Source organism: Glycine soja, chromosome 18 (genome assembly GCF_004193775.1).
Source record: "Glycine soja cultivar W05 chromosome 18, ASM419377v2, whole genome shotgun sequence".
Classification (NCBI taxonomy): Eukaryota; Viridiplantae; Streptophyta; class Magnoliopsida; order Fabales; family Fabaceae; genus Glycine; species Glycine soja.
Window position 1 is genome coordinate 43,682,202 of NC_041019.1, and position 23,708 is coordinate 43,705,909.

Consider the following 23,708-nt stretch of genomic DNA (forward strand, 5'->3'; position numbering starts at 1 on the left):
ATCACAAGGTCAGCTATCGTAAAACATTTATTGTATTTGATACACCTAAACATTCAATTGATTGATGAATTTGTATAATTGTAGGATTGGTAAATGTTGATGACACACCTCACGGGACACTATTAGGGTCCATTGATTATACTTTTTGATCGTGTACCTTTAACGGTCATCATTGTCAAAAGTTGTACCCCCAACGGTTTTGACGACATGAGAGTTACACTCAAGGTAGTCAACTTTAGTTCGCTCTCTAACGATTACATTGTTATTTTTTGGATATTTGTTCATGAGAGTTTTAATTTTAGGATCCTACAGGGACTATTAATGCCACTATGAAATGGACAATCATAGAAGGTCAAGATTTTAGCTCATATATGATGGACATTTACATTGGTTCCGTCTTAGTTTTGCAAGACGTAAGTTTCTTACTATTGTTGTTAATTTTTTACTTTTTGTGTCATATAGAGTTTGTTTTTTATTGAACTAAATGGTATACTCTACATGCGGTTGTGTTTTGTCCCTTTCCTCCTTACTCCAAATATTATTTGAATATTACATTGCACAATGTTGTCAAGGTAATGTTTTTGCATTTTAGGTTACCAATAATTTTGGTATTTACAAATTTGCATTCTATACTCATATGTTGTTAATATTTGATGCAGGTGTTTCCAAAGAAAATTGTCCACCTTTCAAGCAGTATGTGTTTCATACGTGCAACATATCATCAAGTGTGTTTCATCAATGACTTTATCGTTCATGTTTGTTTTTTATGGTACTGATTATGTATGTTTTAGGAATTTTATTTGTAATGTTCTTTTTATGGGTAATCATCTTTTATTTTGTGTGTATAATGTTATTTTATTTTATGGATTACGGTTTACGTATTCAGGATTTGGGAAAATAAATATTGAAAGGGATGACACGTCAATAAAATTGTTTGGTTTCATTTAAGGATTGATTTTTTTTAAAAAAAAATATTATTATAGATTAATTCATATTTAAGTACTCATAGTTTTACACCAATACAAACTATCAAAATTGAATATATTTTATTTATTTATTTTGATTTAATAAAATAATTTGATCACTTAAATCCATATATTTTTCATAAATATTTAACTAAATTATATTTATATTAAGTATTTAAATATATATACATTTTTCTTAAATGCTATTCTACATAAATTATAGTGAACTAAAAAAATTAAAACAAAAAACAATTTTTAAAAAACAAAAACAAAAAAACTCAAATAAATAATAATAATAAAAATAAAACTTTTTGAGCTGCCTTTTAAAAAAATGCCCTAAAGCATCGATTCTTGGAGAATCGATGTAGTAAGGTGCCTTCGAAAGAAAAAAATAAGAACCATTTCACGATGAAAAGAAAAACAAAACAAAATAAAATCACAATGAGAAATTGGTTTAGGAGAACTAATTTCTCACCTAGCACACTGATTTGTATCATTTGTGTAAATAATTTTTGGGTTGTATAATTTGGATAGTTTTTTTTTTTTTGGTTGAAAAATTCCAAACAAAATTCCATTTTGCGACCGTTTCTTAATTGGTACAATTTTTTAAAAAAAATAAAAAAGGAAAAATCCTCTTTTTAAACACGATTTCTTCCTCTTTCAAAAGACTACTTACTTATCCATCTCAATCAACCCATTTTGATAATATATGAAGAAAGAGAAACTCCATTTTGATACAGAAGCCCATCTCAATCTCACTTGAAATGTTGCCTACACGGGGTATGCTTGTAAAATGCATTTTAAACTCAAGTGCACGTTACTTGGCACATGTCGAACCACGGCTTTTGTATGTGCGATCCCCATGACATCCATCAAATCCCAAAAATTAAGGTCATGAAACGACTAAATTTCATGGAGTCGGACTAATAAATTAAGGAGTTTCTTTTTTCTTTTTAAACATCTGTCGTGAATACATGAATAAAATATATAATATATTTTAAGTTATATACGTTTCAAAAAGAAAAGTATTATATAATTTTATAATAGTTTTTTATTCTGACCTCTTATTCAGTATTTGTTGGCACAATAAAAAAAAAGTGCATAACTTAAAAGACTTTTCTTTTTTCAACAAATCTACAATCTATGTATGTAATTTAAACTCAAGCCAAATATTCATAGTTAGTTGGGTACATAAAAACTAAGAAGCAAAATATTTGTATCATTGAATAAATAAGCCTACCAACTCTAACGTGATAATGTCAGAGGCAGATTCCATCTTTAATGAGGCCATCCATGTTGCCATGCTTCTATCAATCAAGATATTTCTTTATGCAAAAGTTCACTTTCCGTTAAGTATAATATGTCCTTTACCTAAAAACTCGAACCTTTTGAATATAAAAAGAATTATATAAATTAAGCCTACCTAGTTGAATCGAAAACCCGATAATTTAGCCCCTTAGAATAGATAGTAGGAGTATTGTTTTTTTAGGCTATAAGACAATTCTATTTGGCTTAATCAGGACTATTAACACTAAAGTCTTTTTTAATGAATATTTAAAGTAATTATATACTTAAAACTTAATTTTAGATAATGGGTTAAATTTAATGATTTTTTTCACACAAACACGCAACAAATAATAAATATATACATAAGCATACATATTTATCTATTATTAACACAAACATACACTTTTATTATTCACACCCGAATTTATACAATTTATACAGTGATTTTTTCAAGAATTTTGCAAAACCAAGTTAAGAATTCGGATCCCCTAACCCGAATTCTTAACTGTGTTTTTTTAAGAAAAAAATAATTTTTTAAAGATAATAAAATAATATAAATAAATGAAATTAATTTAAAATAATAAAATTAGAGAATAAAAATAAGGAGGAATCAATTCTAAGTAGTATTTTAACATCGAAACACTCAAGAATGTCATCAAGTAAGTTGCACTTCCAGGAGTAGTAGAATTCAACGGTAACGTTATTTGTCCAATAGAAATTTTAGTTATTTTTTAATAAATCAGTTACCCAACCAACCCCAATAACCGATCAATGTGTTGCAATAACCAATGCAGATGTTGTGCATGATGAACAATTTACTAGAATGATTCAAATGAAAAAAAGACATATTCATGTCCATTGCACAACATCTTTCAAACTATCATTAGTTTGGTCATTTTTGTGTTTCAATTGTTATTGTTAGTACAATTTTTTTTGTTTTTGTTTTATTATGTTTGTCTCTCAATATCTCATCTCAATTACCATAGTAATTTAATCTTGCTATGTAATATAATTGAGATGTAATAACTATTTATTCATTTTGTTTTCAATCAATTTAATTTTTTTAAATTGTTACTCCTTTTTTAATTTATTTTAAGAATACTAATTAATTTTTCTCATTTTTAATTAATATACATAATGATAAATACCACCAATGAAACAAAAATCAAACTTCAAAAAAATTCACAACATATTTAATTGCCTTGAGTTTATAATTTATTTAAGTAATTATATGATAATTAAAAAATTATATCATAATTTAATGGGATTATTTTTATGTCAAAGAATCCAACAAAACAAAAGTCAAAGCTTAAGAAAATCCACAACATCTTTATAATCGTAGTAGGAAAACAAAAAAAAAATTTCCTTTATTTCACATATTAAAATACTGCTTAGAATTAATTTATTCTTATTTATATCATCTAATTTTATTATTTTGAATTAATTTCCTTTATTTATATTATTTTATTATATTTTAAAAAAAATATTTTTTTCATAAAAAAGTTAAGAATTCATGTTGGGAGAACATTAATTCTTAACTTGTTTTTGCAAAATTTTTGAAAAAAAAATCAGTGTAACTTCGGATTCCTCCTATTCAAATTTACAATCTGAATAATAAAAATATATGTTTGTGCTAATAATTTATAAATATATATATATATATATATATATATATATATATATATATATATATATATATATATATATATATGTTATTTGTTCTATCTTTGTGTGAAAAAAATTAAATTAAATTTACAATTATTAGCATATTTGGGTTCCCGTTTAACCTGCAATAGTGCATGTTCCTAGACTAATCCAACAAATAAACGTAAAAGATACACTTAGGATCTATTAGGCCAACCAACAATTACTCAAACATATACTATGTTCTAATTGATTTCTGCGTTTGATAATATACCTTTAGACAATGCTGTTAGTTGATTTGACTATTTACATAAAAAAAAGTATATAATAGATATATTATTTTATATATAAATATTTAAAATAAAAGAAAATAAGTTATACACAAATAATACAAAATAATTTTATTTTATCGTTTAATCTTATTTTATTATTTAATCATAATTTATCATGTACGAATAAATTTGTTGAATTTTATGTTAATTATTAAAAATTATATCAATAATGATTTATAATTGAATGATGATTGATGATATAAAATTATTTTATATCATTAGTACATAATCATTAAACTCTTAAAATAAATGTGATTTTTTTATAACTATTAATAAAAATAAATTATTTTCTCAAAATAAATAAATTCTAAATATTTTTATAATACAACTCAAATGGAAGAATTCTAAGGTATATAATAAAATTTTATAAATTCAAATTTCATGAATATGTTTTATTCTTTTTAAATGAAACTCTTAACAATCTCTTCTATAAAATAATTTTGATTTTTTTATGTATTATTTTTTAGGCTAAATTATATATTTGATTCTCTTATTTTTGTAAAATTTTGATCTGGATTCCCTTGTTTCTAATTCGGACTTTGGTCTCCCTAGTTTGCAAAATTCATAATTTTGATTTAATTGTTAATTAAGATGCATTGACGGTTAAAGTGTGTTATTTGATCATTTATTAGATAATATGATAATTTGAAAGAATGATTAAATTTTAATTAATTGATATTATATGTTTAATTTATCGATAATTAAGAAAAAATAAAGAAGAAGAAAATAAATTTATGATCAAACCCTAGCCCATTTTTGTCCACCTTGTGTTCCCTTCTTCCCTCACTATTAAAATGTCAAACGGTAACTCATTTCTGTCCATGTCTAACCCTAATTCATTTGATCAAAAAGAAAAAAAATAAGAAAAAAGGGAGAGATGAATAAAAAAAATTAAAAAAGTATTAATAAATCTCATCTTATTTCCACTCTTTTTCTATACTACCAAATAATCAACATTGTTTTTATAACTCCTATTTTTAAGTGCAGATTCTCTATCGTCTCTGTATAGTTGAAATCTCTTACAAGGAGAAATTTTGTTTCCTTCCAATCAAACATAACCATATAGAAGTTTGTACCCTAATAAAAATGAAAAAATTAAATGCCCGCAGAACGCGGATTTAGTCATGTATACTTCGCTTAATTTGGTTGAGTACTAATTTATTCTACCAAAATATGAAAAGTCAGATAATTCTAAATTAATCAAGGGAATAATAATAATGAATAAATATTTTCCAACCTGAGAGACAACATCGGACACCCCCACTTTTGCGCTATATGTGTCTCCCTCTCATACGCTTTCAACCTTTATAGACTTCCGCAACATGTTTCACTTTTCTCCATTCCCCTCTCATCACCATAATCAACGGCTATCATTGCTTCTCAGCTTTTCCCTGGCCCCACCACTCTTTTTCTCTCCTATTTAATTCTTGTTTAGTTAGTTCAGGTAACAGTAGCACCAATGTCTATGTCACACCCAATCTCTATACACCACTTACTAGATTTTTTCAATTGGAAACTTAATAGATTTTTTCAATTGGAACTATAGAATCTAGACTTCTAGACTCTAGTAGGATTGCTGGAGAAATAAGAAATTAATATGCTTCCTACTGCAGTGGGTTTCTTCCCAAATTTCTTTATATAGTCTATTTTTTTTTATAAAATAAACGAGTAAATAAAAGAAAGAGTTATAGTAATTTTTCAAGAATTTATTTTGGTATTAATTTTTATAATTTTTTCTTAATTTTATTTATCTATCATCATTAATTTCAATTGTAGCTTTTATTGCCCATTAATAATAGAAAAAACCAATTGTCACTCCACTAATTCATTTTCAACTAAATTAATCTTTTTCTAGAAATTATGTAAACTATCTTTTTTTTAATTATCATAATTAGGACATAGATCTCCTCTAAATGATCTCAAATTATTTTCACAAACTTTAATCTTATAGATCGGTTATGAAATTAATTTTTAATTAGAAACTTAGTATTCACACAAACAATATTTTATAACAATATTTTAAAAAATATTATTAGAGATTTAAATAAGAATAATTATAACATTATATTAAAAAACTAAAATGATATTTAAGTGAGATTAATTTTATTTAATATGACACTTATTATGGAACATGAAAATTAATTGATGATTTTTTTTACATAAGTGTTTAGATTGACGATATAATATGACAAAAGAGAGACTAAAAAATGAAAAATATTAATTAGGTGTTTAGATTATTTAAGTATTCACAAATTAACATTTTTTTTTATTAAAAATATCTAGCTTAGTTATTAGGCAATGTACTTGAGTTATAAACTCTCTTATGTTTGAGTTCAATTTTTATAAATAAAAAATATTTTTTTATGAGGTTATAACTATTTTTTTATCTTAAATTTGAATCAGATAATACTATTTTAAATAATAATTTTTTAAAGAATATTTAATATATATATATATATATATATATATATATATATATATATATATATATATTATGACTCTAACTTATATTAGTTAAATTGAAACAATATATATTACCATATATTTTTTTTTTGAAAATGATACTTAGTCAAAGAAACAATTAAAGAATTAATAAATAGAAAGTGATTATTATTAGAAATGCATTGAAAATCAAATAAAGACTCTCTACTTGCATTTTCTATTAACAAGTGATCTTATAACAAACATTTGTTGGTATTTTCCTTTTTCAATTTCTAAGTTTAATAAAAATCTAGTATGATGTGAAAATTGATAGAGACACGATGTTATCACGTATTAATATCATCTTTTTTTTTTTTTTCTTTCTCTCGCAAGCTATCCCATAGCTCACGAATGTGTATATATTTATTCTTTCTCTAATATATGCCTCCTCATCATCAGCTTTTCGCGCTCACCTTTTCTTCTCTCTCTTCTTTCTCTCCTCTGCTGCTTTCTCTTGGAACTAGTGTTCTGGTGGGTCTCCAACGAGGTAAACAGCCTTGTCTCTCTTCTGGGTCAAAACTTCCTTGTTTTTCTGCCTTTTGTTGCTGCTCATTAGCTTCACCACTCTATATGGTTTTCACTTTCATTTTAATTTTTCTATTTCTCATTTCTGCATCCTCTTGGTTTTGTCTATTTGTGTGGTGACTGTTTTTCATTTTTTGTGATTATTTTTTACCCTTTTGCCTTGTTTGATGGTTTTGGTGAAGTCTATCTATTTATCCCTTCTGTTTTACTTTCCTTGTTCTTTTGTGCATAGACTGACACATTTGAAAGTCAAGACACGTGTTAGGAGGGTTTGGTTTTTTGTGTTTTGATGGTTTTGTTTTGGTTTTTGAAGAAGGCTTTCAAGAGAAATAAGAAGAAGGGTTGTTTGTTGAAGTTGTTTTAGGACTAAAGTTTTTATTTTTATGCAAAGATTGATGATAATGGATCCTCGTCTTCTTGGGTTTAGTGGTTCCCCTAATGAAATCCAGTTGGGAAATCAGAGATTTGAAAATGGTTTCTTTGATCAAAGTAGGGAATTTGGTTACCTTCAGTCCAATCTACTACCAACTGACACACCTTCTTCATCCTCGGTTTGGACTCATGAGGAACCTTCTCCGGAGGATTGTGAATTTTCTGATGGAATTTTGAGTTACATCAGTCAGATCCTTATGGAAGAAGACATGGAAGATAAGACATGCATGTTACAAGATTCATTGGATCTTCAAATTGCTGAGAGATCATTCTATGAGGTAATTGGTGAAAAGTACCCTTCTTCGCCTTTAGGGCATCCAAGTTCTGTTGATCCAGATGATGGGGGTGGGGTGGATAATTTCTCTGAAAATTATGGTACTTGTTCTTACAATGATGGTGACCTCAGTAGCATTTTTACTAACAATTCTTTGCGCCGAAATTTGGGGGAACTTCCTAACCAGAATTTTCGAGGCAATAGCATTTCCCGGTCATCTTATAGCTCTCCAAATAGTGTCATAAGTAGTGTGGAAGGGCCTGTAGACTCTCCAAGCAGTATTCTCCAGGTTCCTGATCTGAACAGTGAGACTCAATCCATTTTGCAATTTCAGAAGGGTGTTGAGGAGGCTAGCAAGTTTCTTCCAAGTGGAAATGGACTCTTTGCTAATTTGGGTGTGGCTAATTTTTCAAAACTAGAGCCTAGAGTGGGGAGTGATGAATTGCCTGTTAAGGTGGAGAAGGACGAGGGTGAGTCTTTTCCTGCTGGATCCAAAATAAGGAAGCATCATCACAGGGAAGAGGGGGGTGTTGAAGAAAATAGAAGCAGCAAGCAAGCCGCAATTTTCTCTGAACCTACATTGCGATCATCCATGATTGATATAATCCTGCTTCATAGTTTAGGGGATGGCAAGAAGCATTTTATGGCCCGCCGTGAGGCCTTGCAAACCAAGAATGAGAAGATAGTGGTGTCAAATGGTAAATCAAAGGCTTCCAATGGTGGCAAGGGGCGTAGTAAGAAACAAAATGGGAAAAAGGAGGTGGTAGATTTGAGAACACTTTTGGTTCTTTGTGCTCAGGCTGTTGCTGCAGATGACTATAAAGGTGCAAACGAGTTGCTAAAGCAGATCAGGCAGCACTCAAACCCTTTTGGGGATGGGAATCAGAGGTTGGCTCATATCTTTGCTGATGGCCTTGAAGCGCGCTTGTCTGGTACTGGTAGCCAAATTTATAAAGGACTTGTTAGCAAAAGAACATCGGCTGCTGATTTTCTGAAGGCCTATCATCTATATCTTGCTGCTTGCCCTTTTAGGAAGATGACTGCTTTTATCTCTAATGTTACAATAAGGAAATCTTCAGCAAATTCAGCAAGACTCCATATTATAGATTTTGGTATCCTTTATGGTTTCCAGTGGCCTACTTTAATTCAGAGACTTTCATTAGCAGGAGGAGCACCTAAACTCCGGATTACTGGAATAGACTCCCCACAACCTGGTTTCAGGCCTGCTGAGAGAATTGTAGAAACTGGACGCCGCTTGGCGGCATATGCTGAATCATTTAAGGTGGAATTTGAGTACAATGCTATAGCTAAAAAATGGGAAACAATTCAACTTGAGGAACTCAAGATTGATAGGGACGAGTACCTCGTTGTTACCTGTTTTTATCGTGGTAAAAATGTGCTGGATGAATCTGTGGTTGTGGACAGTCCAAGGAATAAATTCCTCAGTTTGATAAGGAAGATCAACCCGAATATATTCATTCATGGCATTACTAACGGGGCCTTCAATGCGCCTTTTTTTGTTACTCGATTCAGGGAGGCACTGTTTCACTACTCTTCACTCTTTGACATGCTTGAAGCCATTGTTTCTCGCGAGGAATGGGAGAGGATGCTCATTGAGAAAGAAATATTTGGTAGGGAAGCATTGAATGTCATAGCATGTGAAGGCTGTGAGAGAGTAGAGAGGCCAGAGACATATAGGCAGTGGCAAGCCCGAATTCTAAGGGCTGGATTTTTGCAACAACCTTTTGAGCGTGAGATAGTAAAGAGGGCAATAGAGAAAGTAACAACTAGCTACCACAAGGATTTTGTAATTGATGAAGATAGCCAATGGTTGTTGCAAGGTTGGAAGGGGCGAATCATTTATGCCCTTTCTTGTTGGAAACCTGCATGACTAACCAAGATGGTACAAGTGCATCTCACTCGGGCTTTGTGAATTAGTTTGACTTCTGAGGAGCTCAGGTACTTCAATTACTCACTTTCTTATTCTGTTCAACAATGCTGGTATATTTGTCATCGTGGTTTGACTCATGTGGAACAAACTACAATCTGATAATTGATCAGGGTGTGCTCTATATGTAGGGTTCGAGATCAAAAATAAGGATTCAAGCTGTGAGTTCAGTTGAGGAAAACATGGCTACTTAATAGCCTGGTATGAAAGTAGATAATCTATGTTATTATCCTATAGATCATTTATAAAGTCTGTTGTGTGATAGCTAACTTGAGGGCTGTCAAATGAACATGATCCAATCTAATGTTGCAGATGAATTTAGCATGTAATAAGATCAAACCTTTATTGCTGTTACTCATTTTGAGCTTTCAACTTCAATGCTTCTGATAGTTTACTAAACTGAAGGTAATAGCTTGTGTATTTCATCTTTTTTGTATTTCATCCTAACAATTAATGGAAGATTTACTTTGGAGAAATACTTGTTGCACAGCAGATGGCATGTTACTATTCTAGCTGTACCAAAAGCAAAAAGTTTGACTAGGTCCACGTAGCTTAGATGCTGCAATTGGTTCAAGTGTGGAAGTGATGTACAAACAGCAGATCTCTTCACATTTGCTTTTGAAGACTTGTTTCAACATTTGACCCATAATGGGTGGTGGGGGCCTCTTGTTGATACAGATTTTCCTTGTTGAATAATGTATGATTGTAATCTGACTTGCCATATGGTGTGCATTTACTACATATTTGGACCTATAACCAAATCTATAGTTGGTCACACCATTCATCATTTGACTTTCCCTTTGGTGGACAGCTGATGAAAGTTGTTCTTTGGAACAGTGGTGGCACGATGACTTGAACATGCCCCTAGGAAGCTATTGGAAATCTTCACCACTAGCTCATTGCTTGTAACTTGTAGCTATTGAAAGTGGATCAAAAGTAAATTCTATTTTATACATTTTGTTCTCACAATTTGTTGGATTCATAGTCCATGTATAACTGCCTACACTATAGTCCAACCTTATGTTGTCGTGCCATTGAAAGTGTTTGAATGCTTTAAACATAATGTAAAACGTTTTCTTTAAATAATTATTAATTATAGTGGACTAAAAGTAAGTCGATTGTTAATGCATGTATATCCTAAATGGTATAGAACATTACATAGTGGTGGACCTCGTGGTGGGGGAATGCGGCTTTTAAAGATTCACACGAGGAATTGAACTTTTCTCTTTTTTGTCTTTGGAAAGGTTCATATAGGTTTTACAAAGAATGAGTGGAATGTATTGAAAGAATCAACACCGTATTCATAAGAAAAATTTTATATGTTCATTCCATTTGTGGTGGAAGAAGAGAGATAGGAAGAAAGAAAAAAGGATAGAAAGAGAAAGTGATAGATATAACAAGTGATGTAAAGAAAAATAAAAATAAAAAGAAATAAATGAGCTGAAAGTGAGATGAAAGAGTGTAAACTATTAATATATTTTAAATACACATTTTGGTTCAAGTGTGAAACATCGATAAATTAAATGGATTTTGAAAGATAAAAAATATAAATTTAGTCTTTAAAAATAAGTTATATTTTTTGATGATTAATTTAATATTAAGTCGTAAAGTTGGTGATTAATTTGTTATTAAATTGTCTATATGATTAATTTGTTATATTTTTTATATATTTAAAAATTAAATTAATTTTTATTTTATTTTTTAGGAACCAATTTATTATAATCTCATACTTTGAAAGACCAAAATCAACATTTACCCATAAATACAATGAATACAAGTATTCTATTCATAATCCATATTGCACATTTTAAACAATTGAGTTGACAATGGGTCACATGAGAAATTAAATTTGTTGGTGTTTGATTTTGCGTCTTGTATTCTGAGATGGACTTAAATGATGAGCATAAAGTAAAACAAAATGTGAAAAGGATATGATTTAGAGTGTTTGGAGTACCATATGTGATACATATCCCATCAAAGGATCACATAAAAATTGAACCAAAAGCAACTAAAATTAGTTAGTTGCTTCATTGATGCACGTCAAAATTGTGGATCCGGATTTCCTGTCGTAAGAAAAAGCACACATTCACGCAGTTAGACAATTAGAACCGTCTAATGAAGATTCAACGGTTCATAAATTATTTTAATAAATTTAATTTTAAAAATACCTTTAAAATACTAATTATCTGATTAGATCATACGGTCCACATTCACAACTGACTGTGTGAATGCTAGCAATCAATTTTCCAAAATTATATGCATAGATATTCAATGACATGGTTAAAAGCAAAGAGACGCAAACCCAAACAGCAGACATTAAACGTTGCATGTTCTGCGACTAGTTTCAATAAATTTAAACACGATTATAGCCTTTCCCTAAAGTTTAAGTAAGTCGTTGACTTTCTTTTTTAAAAGCTTTCTTTACGCGCATTTGGATGCCAAGGAGTATCATTGATATACTCTCTAAAAATTAAGATGCATTTTTAAATTATTGAATGAATTTTACTCGAATCTTACTAAATTAAGAATAATACCAATATAATTTACTAGGTTTTATATACAAAAATTTTAATAACAAAAATATATTATATAGAGTATATCCAACAATATATCACTAACATTTTTTTTATTTATATTTGTTTTTTTATAGAAATGGGCTGCACAATAATCTGGTAGGTTTGGACAATTTTTTATTTTCCAGACTTAATTTTATAGTGGTAGATTGAGAAATGAAAGCTTTTAATTTCCAATTTGGGAAAATTAATTTTGGGTATGAGACTTGTAATTTATATATATATATATATATATATATATATTATTTATTCTTTTTTGACAATTTATTATTTATGCTTCAAAACCTATTTTTTTTTATCAAAATGTAAAACAAGAATCCTATGAAAATATTTTATACAGTTCAATGCCCCCGCAGTATTAACGATATTTGAATTTGATAAGGAAAAAAAGACGCTGAGTAGAGGATTTTAAAATAATCATGCATGCGTATATGATTTAAAAATGTGTCAATAATAACATGATTGCTTATAGGATTTAATTTAAAAACAATGATTGTCATTTAGTTATATATATATATATCTTAGAATTGTTAATTTTTGTAATATTCAAGGTGATTTTATCAACTTATTATAGATAATCTTATTATTTAAATATATGATCACAAATATCGATGTCTGACTCTCACTTGTGAGGACAAGAGAGTTCAACACTTGACACAATAATTAAAAGGTAACATATATAGTCAACAACGCGAAGGTTTTAATTCTGATGGAAAAGAAACATGCGTGATGACTACTGTGCGTCAAGCAATAATTTTGCATATGAAATCTCGTAGGTTTTAATTCCTTTCTTTGACTTAATATCGTATATTTATATCACTTCCAATGTATATTAGACAATGTTTGGATTCACAGAAAAATATGACTATTACAGTGTACTATTAAAATGGAATAAAGTGGAATAAAATAATTGTGACAGTAAAATTTTTATTCCATCTCATTCTTCCTAAATTAGGGGGAAAAAAGAAAAGTAAATAATAGTACAAGATGAAAATAAATTTCATATTATTTTTTTATATTTCGTTCTCATTTCATCAATCCAAACAATTGAACCTAATGGAATTGTATTTTAATTTCTTGTATTCCATCATTTTGTTTTTATCAATCTAAACTCGACCTTGAGTTTCCAGGATCGAGTATGGCCATCTCGTTTGTAGTTCCAAATTGCAACAATAGAGGGAGTCTTACAAGACTTTCGTTTGATATTGGTTTAGATTTTTTGTCAAATCAATTTCATAATTATATAATTCTAGAAAAAAAAAATCATAAAACTGACATTAAAGATATTAATGTGTTAAAAAATATTTAGAAGAATTACTTTTGTTTAAATGGTAAAGTAAAATCAGTTTTGAAGTGTAACTAAGCTTTTAAGTTTTAGTAAACACCACACTCAAATCAACTCTTACGTTTTATGCCCTATTTGGTAGAGAAAAAAAAAAGATGAATATAAACAATAAATATAAATAGGTGAAAAGTAGAATGAAAGTTAAAAGTATTTGATGGAAGAGAAATAGAGAAAAAAAATAAAGAACAAAATGAAAAAAAAGGTGAAAAATAATAAAATGAGTCCTACCATTTTTTAAATTAATTGCACTATCTTTCCCTCTTATTAAACAACCTAACTTAATTCGATCCTCACCTCCAAATTGTCTTTAAGAAAATGCTGCTAAAGTTAATTCAAAGTTAACTTTACTCATTACAATTATATTTTTCTTTTTGAGAAAATGGCATTCTCTGATTGGATAGAGAACCAAAATATATCTCCTGTCACTCAAATTGGTGGCCACATGGGCCCCGTGTTAGAATGCATGTGCTTCCAACAAGGAAATCAGTATCCAATTATAATAGTGACAATTGTCAGCAATGTATTTTCTAGTAAGTTTATACAGACAGCTGAGTTTTGTCCCTATGAAAACTACTTTTTTTATTTTTATCATAGTATCATGCAAATGAAAACATTAAGGAATGTTTTTCTCAAGGCGTGCACTACTAGTGAAGTCTAATTTGCTTTAAACAATCCTTTACTAAAATTAAATTTGCTTCAGATAGCACTAATACCCATATGGTTCAATTCACAAGGATTTTGGGACCATGACAACAACATCCAAAATCAAAAGCGAGTGGTGATCTGGGAAAATAAAGCCTTGAAGTCCTTTGTTGCTGAACCAGCTCCCTCTGGTTTTGACGCCAAGTCAAATGCCTTGAATTTAGCCTCCTCATAATTTAGTGCCTGTTAAACCAATTAAATGAAGGGGCACCAAATCTAAGAGTTGAGCAGAAACTAAAATACGTTGAGCTTTTCCATAAGTTAAGATCAACTTATGCACCTTAGCTTTTAAAAATGTTGAATGAAAATAACTTTAACAAAAATTAAGTGCATAAGTTGATTTTAACAAATCAATTTTTGTTAGAAGCTCATTTCATTTTACTTTCTTATTTTCTTCTCTTATACTCCCTCTGATCTCGAATATAAGCATAAAAAATTCCTTATTTTTTAGTCTCAAATATAAGTAAATCTCAATTACATATGTCTTGTTTAATGATCTCCAAAATATGCTTCATTTAATAAGACCAAAGACTTTTTTTATGCTTAATATCAAGTTTCAATGAAGTATTGTTTAGAAAAAGTGTTTATTTTTTAATTAAAAATGACACAATTTAATGAAATTAACTAATTTTTTTAATAAATGTGAAGTATGTCTTTTTTTGTTTGCTTATAATCGAGACCGGAGAGAGTAATATCTAAACAGGGCCAAAACAATGTTGGATTTTTTTAGTGGGGAAACGTGTGGGGAGGTGTTATGTCCATCTGAGTTATTTATCAATAATAAAAATAAGATACCTGAATGCAGACTTCTGCAACATCAGATCTAGTTATGGTTCTGGTTTCAGTCTGGAGAAGCTCATCATCCTTCCCTACAAGTAGTTCCCGAAGACCTCCATCTTTGTCTTGCAAGCCACCAGCCCTGGCTCAGTATAGAAAGTGAGGAAAGATGGAAAAATTAAAAAAGAAAAAAAAACTCAGCATGTTCATAAAAAAGCCCCTTACTCCAAACTATTTCTCTCATTAGCAATGTGGATACTAAAACAAGTTACCTCAAAATATCAAAATTATATTGAAGATAAGTAACTGTGTAATTAAATATAATATGTACAAAACCTGAATTGATTACACGTATATTGCAAAGAATAAGACATATTTTGAATGATTTTCTAGTCAGATTGTTCCTGCATTTTGGATAAGTCTCATTTGAAGCATTAGACAATGGTGCAGTTGAGATTTTGAAAATAATATGGATTTGGATCCCTGATGCAGTTTAGGGAGTAAAATGCCGAAGGTATCTGTTGGTCACAAACTGCTATCCCTGATGCAGTTTCTAAGGTGCATGATGAACAATGCTTCTATGCAAATCTCAAGAACTTAACCTAAATAGTCTATGTATATCTTTTGAAGGAATTAGCATGGATCTGACAAAGGTTCAGGCTATTATATTATGGCCATCACCAAATTCTTTCAAAGAAGGTTCACAGCTTCCATGGCCAAATATCTTAATAGCAGCAACTCATATCGGGGGGTTTAGCACAATTGTTGCCCCTATCTCCAAATGCTTAAAAGGAGAAACATATTAGTGACCTGAGGCATCTCAAAGAAGTTTCAAATTGATTAAAAGTGAAAATTATAGAAGCACCCATTCTTTCATTAGCCAACTTCAAGAAAGTCTGTCTTTGGAGTGTGTGGTGAGGCTTCATGTATAGGAATTGATGTTGTTCTTTCCCAGGAAGGGACATCAATTTCCTACTTCAGCGAGAAATTGAATGTATCATGGAGAAATCATTGAATCTATGATAAGGAATTCTATGTCATCATTTCAAAGGAGATCATCTTATTCTCAGACAATGGACAACATAAGCTCAACAATAGCCATGTAAAATGGGTAGAGTTCCCCCAAGCATGATCCTTTGGGTTCAAACACAAGGCTGGTAAATCAAGTTGTCAATGCCTCGAGTTGAGCATACTCGTTGATCTCTTCAATAGAGGTGAGCAAGTGATAGGGTTCGAGGGCACAAACCAGGACCAAGTATTGTACTTGAACCAAAGGTGGCACAAGATTTGGAAGGATTATGTTAGGAAGATGAAATTGTGTCTCCAAGCCTAGTTGGTCAGCTGAGTTGGAAGAGTTAGTAGTGTATGGGCACAAGTCCCAGATAGGGGTGGTAGGTTATAGGGAGGAGAGTGTGACGGGTAAGGAGTTTTTTTTTTTTGCATGAATCCTAGTTAGCCTGCTTCTCTAAGGAGCATTCCTCTCTGGAGTATTTTCTAGCTTGTAAAAGCTCATTAACCTTGTTCTGATTGAATAAAACTACCAGTTTTCTGATTGACTTAGCTCCTATTCCAAATTCCAACTAATCGTCCTTTAAGAAGTGATACTAAAAAGAGAGGGAAAGAAATTCAAAGGCTACAACAGAAGGTTTGTCTTTGAGTTAATACTTTTTAATAAAATAAAGAGTATAAGAAAAAAGCTGATAGATTTGGGAAGCCAACAAGTTTCAAGCAAGGAGATTTTGTCTAGATTCATATCCAGCAAGAACGATTTCCCAAAGGATGGTTTAGGCAGCTCAAACCCAGAACTGTGGCCCTTTTAGAGTTCTAAATAGAATTTTAAAAATGCATAAAAATTTGCATTACCGAAAAATTATGTCCTTCAATGTCTCGGACTTGTCTTCATATGAAGAAGAAAAGAAGAGCTCAACTTTTTCAACCAAGGGAAAGTCAAGGAGAATTCTAGAGCTGCATGTATAATACATTTGCCACGTGCTCTTTTGACTAGTATTTGAATTCATTTGCCACATGTCTTTAGGAAAAAATAGTTTCTCATTCACAATGCTAGAAAAGCATGTAGTCAATAAAGAAGTAAACAAAAAAGAGAAGAGAATTAATTCTTAGGAGATGGTACTTGCACCACTTCTAGTATAAATAGATGCCTTGGTGATAGCTGTAATCAGTCAATTTGAGTTTACTACTACTTCATCTTGCAAATTGAGTACCCTGTCTTGACTCTGTAAATTCTTAGGTAGATTCCTAAGAGTCATTGAGTTGTGTTGTTTTCTTGTCCTTCCAAATTTCACTTTTATTTTGTATCCAACAACAAATGTGTACCCCATGCTTTAAAAATCCAACACACACACACACACACACACTGGAAGAAGATACTTCTTCTATCATTTGTTATTTAGGATTTTTTTTTAAAAAAAATATGCAAGGCACAAATTGATAGGTTTAATTTGTAAAAATGGATGTTACCAAATTGAGATCTTAAGTTTTTGTTGATTTTGAGGAAACTAACACCAAATATTCTAGAAGTGTTCTGTCAAAACAACCAGGTATCAAGATAACAATATAGTGTTGATTGAAAATGTTTTGGGTGCAGTTCATGTTATGAGGATTAAAATAGAATTCCAAGGAAACGGTGAAGCAGTCTATAATTTTATACATTATTGCAACTAAAAGGGACATATATGGGGGGAAAACCGAAGAAACCTAGCTAGGAGTATTATATGTCTCAGTATGGACAAGAGTTGATGTACCTTATAATTGTATATGGGATGCCGGAATCAGCCAGATATTGCTCAGCCTTCCTTTTCCAAACCTGCAATCAACATTCTTCCTATCAAAGGAGGAATATCGAAGGGCATGGGGGAAGTAAAACATATCCATTTAGGCATTTACACCAAACTTGCATTTTGCATTAAGATGAGTTGCAAGCTCTAATCATATAAAAGCAATGACAGAATGTTATGGAAGGAGGTAGTTTAGAAGTAAAGGAAAAAACATTACTAACCAGTATATTCCCATTACCCAAGCTGTTCAAAGGATGGTTAAGATCTGTTCCACCCATAGACCCTACTAACACAATGTGCTTCACTCCAGCAGCCTTAGCTGTTCACATATAGAAAATAATTTCAATATCACAAGCATGTATAAGTTTGTATAGCAATCTATGATTCATGGAAAGAAGAAATAGATTCTCACCGGCATCTATTTGATTTTTCTGCCCAATCCAGTCAACCTAATATGTAAAAATCATTAAAATATGAATAAAACGGGGGATAAATTTAAAAAAGTACTTAAGCATAATGCAGAAACTGTAATAGTACCTGCTCAGGATATGCACCATCATCAAAATAGAACTCTGGTCTTTGTCCTTTGGTAGGATCAAACCCAGGTTTTATCTGTGGAACAGCACTTGTGAGGATTATGAGAGCATCTATACCTTGAATTGCAGGAACAATACTTTCAGCATCTCTTATATCCCCAACAAAAACGTCATCTGCAGCACCAATGTTCTGTTTGCTTTCATCTGTTCTAACCAGACCTCTAGCCACATATTGGTTTGGCCTCTCTTTTAATTTTTTGTAAACTATTTGTCCTGAAAAGCAACGTCAGTTCTCAGTTAGTGATAAAAAAACATGGTATCTATCCTAAGTCAGCTACCACCCACAAATGCATATGGTATTGAATTGAGCATTGATTGACCAGAAAGATGATTATATAACATTTTGCGTAATCAAGGCGTGTTTGGTTCTTGCCTAAGTAACACACGTATCATATAAGTAGCATGAACAAATATATGGCGTTACGGCCCAACATCAACCAACAATCTTAACCCCCTTAAAAATTGAAACTAATATAACTGAACAATTTATACGATGAAATATGTAGGTGTTTGATACACTATCCTTAAGCCAATCTGAATGGTGCATCAAAAAGAAATCCAAATACCGTAACCCACGCCTATTATGTAAACAAAACCTTTGAAAACCGATTTTTAGCATAGTATCATACATTTCCATCAGCAAGCTGAATGCTGAGTACTGTACAGTTTGTGTAAGTTTCCTACCTACTCTAGTACAATTACTATATAAATTTTTTTGCACGTTGCATCCTAATCTTTAATTTAATGAAATACAGCATATCATGCTGTGTAACCTTATCCCATACTCAACGTAGACAACGTTTTTCTGATTGGATTGGCCAAATAGGAAACTGTTTATTAATTTTTAAATCAGTTAGCTACTTAGCTTATAATTTTTCAATTTTTGAACTCCTAGCTTATAGTTCCTAAGCTTTCTATAATATAGTTTTACCAAACATATATTTACTTTTAGAAACAGAAATCAAACGAAAATGCGAGATTTTTGTAGTTAAAAATGAATCCAGAAAGCACTGTCTAAATTAGTCTCAGAAAGCCACCCTGTAAATAAATGAATACTAACAGAAGCCATAAAATTGTATCAGCTTTTTCTCAATTCATGAAAAGTCATAAACTATTTACCCCTACTCAAAAATATTCAATTCACGTCCAAATTCTCTCTCTCTCTCCCTCCCCCCATAGCAAGGAAAAGAAGAAAAAAAGAAGGAATTTGAAGAAAACCCATCAAAGCATAAAACAAACAGTTAAACTCCACATTTTCAACTTCTCAAAAGAACCCAAAAACAAAACCCCGAAAAGGCAAAACCCGAAACGTCATTTTCGGGTCCAAAATCAAAACTCTCTACATCCCAACACAGAAAAACAAGAATCCAAAGCAAACCCATCAAAGCAAAAACCAAAAAGGCCTAACCTGTGCGACCACCGGCTCCCGTAACAAGCACAGTACTCTTCTCAGACTCCGCCATGGCCACAACACTAAATCTTCTCCCCACCCTCTTCGCACGCTCTTTCTAACTAAGTGTCACCAAACCTAACAAAGAAAAAGAAAGAGAGAGAGAGAGAGTTGCGCCTTAATGAGGAGGAAGAAAGCGGTAGAGGAAGTGACGGTGCTGTTGGAATTTTCTATTCCTGGGCTATTATATTGGGAATGGAAATAAATCCCCCATTTTGCTTTAGATAGGATATTATTCTCTAAATTGGGTGTAAAAAAAATGTCGGTCCAATAAGGAATGAATTCATATTCCACGTAAACATTGTTTGATTTTCACTACTAATATGTAAATCTTATTCATAAATAATTTACAAATATTTATTGAACCTGAGTCTGAATCTAAATGATGAATAAGAGTGTGTTTGGTTTGTATTTTCATTTTATTTTTATTTTCTGAAAACTGTTTTCATTTTCAAAAGATTAGAATTCTGAAAATATGTTTGGTTTGACTTCTTGTTTTCTGTTTTCATGAAATAAAAATACTTAAAATTTATGATATATTGACTTCTTTGTCTTTTTGTATTTTTAGATTTGATTAAAATTACATTCATTGTCACCACAATTTTATTTTACCCGAAATAAGGTTTCTGTTCTCAACTGAAAACACTGAAAACGAAAATTTATTATTTTCATTTTCTGGTTGTTTCCTGTTTTCATTTTCACTGAAAATGTTTTCAGAAATCCAACCAAACACATTTTCATCACCGTTTTCTGTTTTCAGCGAAAATGAAAACAGAAAACAACCAAATCAAACACCCCCTAAACTTTTCAATACCCGAAAAAAAGATCTCCTAAATTGGGCCCAAAGGAAAAGGCAAAGGTTAGCTCGAATCCAGATCATTTTAAAATGGAGGCTAGATCTACTCATTTCAACATATAAATGTTTGGGGCATTACTAGGTTTACCCAGTGAAATTGCTGGTATACCCAGTAATTATATGATTTTTCATTTTGTCCTTCCGTAAAAAAGATATGGATAAGCTAATCCGTAAGTCTCGTATAGATCTTTTAAAATTTCAACAAGTGGTATCAGAGTCTGTTAGAATATTGGACATTAAAGTTTTTTTTTTTTACAATAGACTAGTTTGTAGGAATTGGGTTGTTTTCTCTATTTCATAAAAAAAAAATGTTTCACTTCCTTTTGGATAAAATTTGTATTTCACGTTTCTTGTAATGTTAATAAATTAAAGGAGAAACATTATTATATATTTTATCTATATAACTCTTGTTTTCTAATGTGAAAGCAAATTAAAGTTGAAGGTGAAGTGAAGTTTCTCCAGTTTCCAAAGTACATTGCACAAACATTACAAACATAAATCATTACTAATGAAATATTTTTTATGAATAATCTTATTATTTTTTATTTATATAAAATCTTTTAAAGATTTCTTTTAAGAATTTATACGTGATTTTTTTAAATTCATTTCATAAATTTATGATAACGTTAATCACGAATGCAATATTTACTTGAGCTATTTTTAAGTATAAATCAATGATAGCAATAAATATAGTTTAAGGATATCATATTTACTTGTCGTAATTAATGTTTTATATTTTTTTGCTATCACGATTGAGTGTAAATCTAGCAGTAACAGATTCTTCCTATTTATTTGTATGTCTAGTATTTTTTTAATTAAATTGATTGACACAATATATTGCAAAAATAATCCCTATTGTGAAAATTGATTTAATTAAAATTACAGATTTTGTATGAAATTATTTATGTGGATTGTGTTTGGCCCAAAGGAAGACACACTTTAGCCAAATAATATTTTTTAGTTGTGATGATAAACGTGTGACAATTATAAAGGTGTTTTCGTGTGAATAATAGACAATCCAAAGAAAGACTATTGTTTGATATAATTTATTGTCAATATTTGATCATTGCGTTGATAGTACCAATTACAAATTAATTTCTCTAGAAATTAATGTTGTGCTAGGTATCTTGTGATGGGTCTTTATGCAAAATATTTGCATGTTCTGTTATATATATTTTTATATAACTAAATTATATGTGAAAATTGTGTAATTTTAAGACCTCCCATTTATTATATTAAATTGTCTTGTATTGTTTTGTTAAATTGATTCAAAAACATGTTGTCAAAGTAACCTCTGTTGCGTAAGTTGAATTAATTGAATTTACATGGATGTTGTATGGAATTATTCATGCAAATTGTGCTAGACCCAAAGGAAGACAATTTGGTAGAATAATTACATGCTTGCGATGGTAAACATGTGGCAATTATAAATAGTGTAATTTTCCATGTGAATAATGAAATGTTCAAAGGCAATCATCATTTGACCGGAGTAATCATCATATAAGTTTTTCATGTGAGCAATGGAGTGTCCAAAGACAATCTTTGTTTGACAGGACTTATCATCAATGTTTGATCAATACGTTGAGAATACCACTTGCAGTTAGTCTTTTTCAATCCAAAGATTGAAGATTAATGGTGCACTAGGTATCTTGTTTGGGTCTTGAAATTTACCATAAAGATTATTTGTGCATTGTATGTTTCTCTTCTTTAATTGTTGTTTTTGTTACTATTATGGTTTAAATTACTTATATTATTTTAATCCCAAAGTTGCATGTATAAAATTTAGAACATAAGGGGAGTCAATTGAGAGTTGAAGATATTGCATAATTTTTTTTTCTAGAGAAGAAACAAGAGAACAAGATAAGGAATTTCCTTTTTACTTTTGTAGGACGAGACATATAAAAAAAATGGTCCCATTTACATTATTTAGTGTGTAAAAATGGTAAACTTCTCATTTTTGTTTGTTTTAAAATTAATTTAGTTTTGTATCGAAGGACTTTAGTGGGTAGATTTTGGTTCTACTACTCACAAAAGCATATCTATACGATGCTACCTATGGAGTCATCCACCAAGTGATAATGAAAGATTCTTCTATGTGGGCGATGACATAAAGTTATAGTTGAAGTTATGAGAACTATATGTTGCTTTAAAAGACTCAATTTCATTTGAATTTGGTTGAGACATATTTTGAGCTATTTATTAAACCAAATTTTATTTCTAATTTGGACAAATTTAGTTATTTTTGTTCAATTAGAAATAATAAAGTTAGTCTCTCATGTGATTCAAATGATACAAGTTATGAGTTCTTTTATGGATATTTGAGTATTCCTATTACAAATATTTTTTGGATGGTACAAAACTTAAAATTAAATGAGAATTTCGTTACTTTATAACATAAGCGCTTAAGTCATATCTCTTAATAGAGAATTTGGATGCTTGTGTTATAGGAAATTCTAGATCCTTTATATTGATTGGACCTTATAGTCTATATTAAGTATATAAAGGAAAAATAAACAAACAAAATGGAATTCATGTGTTGAAAGAAATAAGGATGTCTTAGAACTAATACATGCATATATTTGTGTTCTATTCCTTATGGATTCATGGAATGAACAAATGTATTTTATTATGTTCATAGATGATTCATCTTTATTTAAATTATGAGAAGTTTTAGCCTCTAGACATTTAGTCTTTCAAAGATGAAGTTGAACTTTTACTAAGAAAAA

At 30.2% G+C, this 23,708-nt stretch overlaps 2 protein-coding genes across 6 annotated transcripts; one reads left to right on the forward strand and one right to left on the reverse strand.

The window, feature by feature from the left end:
- Nucleotides 1-7,066: 7,066 nt before the first annotated feature.
- LOC114396481 (scarecrow-like protein 9) lies at nucleotides 7,067-10,877 on the forward strand. 5 transcript variants are annotated; one of them, XM_028358485.1, is made up of 5 exons: nucleotides 7,067-7,196; nucleotides 7,548-9,899; nucleotides 10,020-10,089; nucleotides 10,201-10,293; nucleotides 10,382-10,877. In XM_028358485.1, exon 2 carries the CDS (start codon nucleotides 7,618-7,620, stop codon nucleotides 9,829-9,831), a length of 2,214 nt encoding a protein of 737 aa, XP_028214286.1. In that variant the 5' UTR covers nucleotides 7,067-7,196; nucleotides 7,548-7,617; the 3' UTR covers nucleotides 9,832-9,899; nucleotides 10,020-10,089; nucleotides 10,201-10,293; nucleotides 10,382-10,877. The 5 variants fall into 5 exon arrangements, with proteins under 5 accessions (XP_028214286.1, XP_028214287.1, XP_028214284.1 ...); XM_028358486.1 differs by having other exon boundaries at nucleotides 7,079-7,196; nucleotides 7,551-9,899; XM_028358483.1 differs by having other exon boundaries at nucleotides 7,085-7,196; nucleotides 7,467-9,899.
- A 3,395-nt stretch (nucleotides 10,878-14,272) lies between these two features.
- On the reverse strand, nucleotides 14,273-20,324 carry LOC114396547 (uncharacterized protein At2g37660, chloroplastic-like). The gene is made up of 7 exons (XM_028358580.1): nucleotides 20,085-20,324; nucleotides 18,618-18,889; nucleotides 18,493-18,529; nucleotides 18,302-18,399; nucleotides 18,048-18,109; nucleotides 15,304-15,427; nucleotides 14,273-14,691 (listed from the first exon to the last, which is right to left on the reverse strand). Exons 1-7 carry the CDS (start codon nucleotides 20,137-20,139, stop codon nucleotides 14,572-14,574), a joined length of 768 nt encoding a protein of 255 aa, XP_028214381.1. The 5' UTR covers nucleotides 20,140-20,324; the 3' UTR covers nucleotides 14,273-14,571.
- Between the last annotated feature and the right edge of the window lie 3,384 nt (nucleotides 20,325-23,708).

Excerpts from the sequence above, each read along its gene's own strand:
- LOC114396481 (XM_028358485.1), top strand. The coding sequence starts at position 7,618 with ATGCAAAGATTGATGATAATGGATCCTCGTCTTCTTGGGTTTAGTGGT.
- LOC114396547 (XM_028358580.1), bottom strand. The coding sequence starts at position 20,139 with ATGGCGGAGTCTGAGAAGAGTACTGTGCTTGTTACGGGAGCCGGTGGT. Across the intron at positions 18,890-20,084 it reads GGGAGCCGGTGGTCGCACAG|GACAAATAGTTTACAAAAAA; the intron begins GTTAGGCCTTTT and ends GTTGCTTTTCAG. Across the intron at positions 14,692-15,303 it reads TTGCAGAAGTCTGCATTCAG|GCACTAAATTATGAGGAGGC; the intron begins GTATCTTATTTT and ends TTGGTTTAACAG.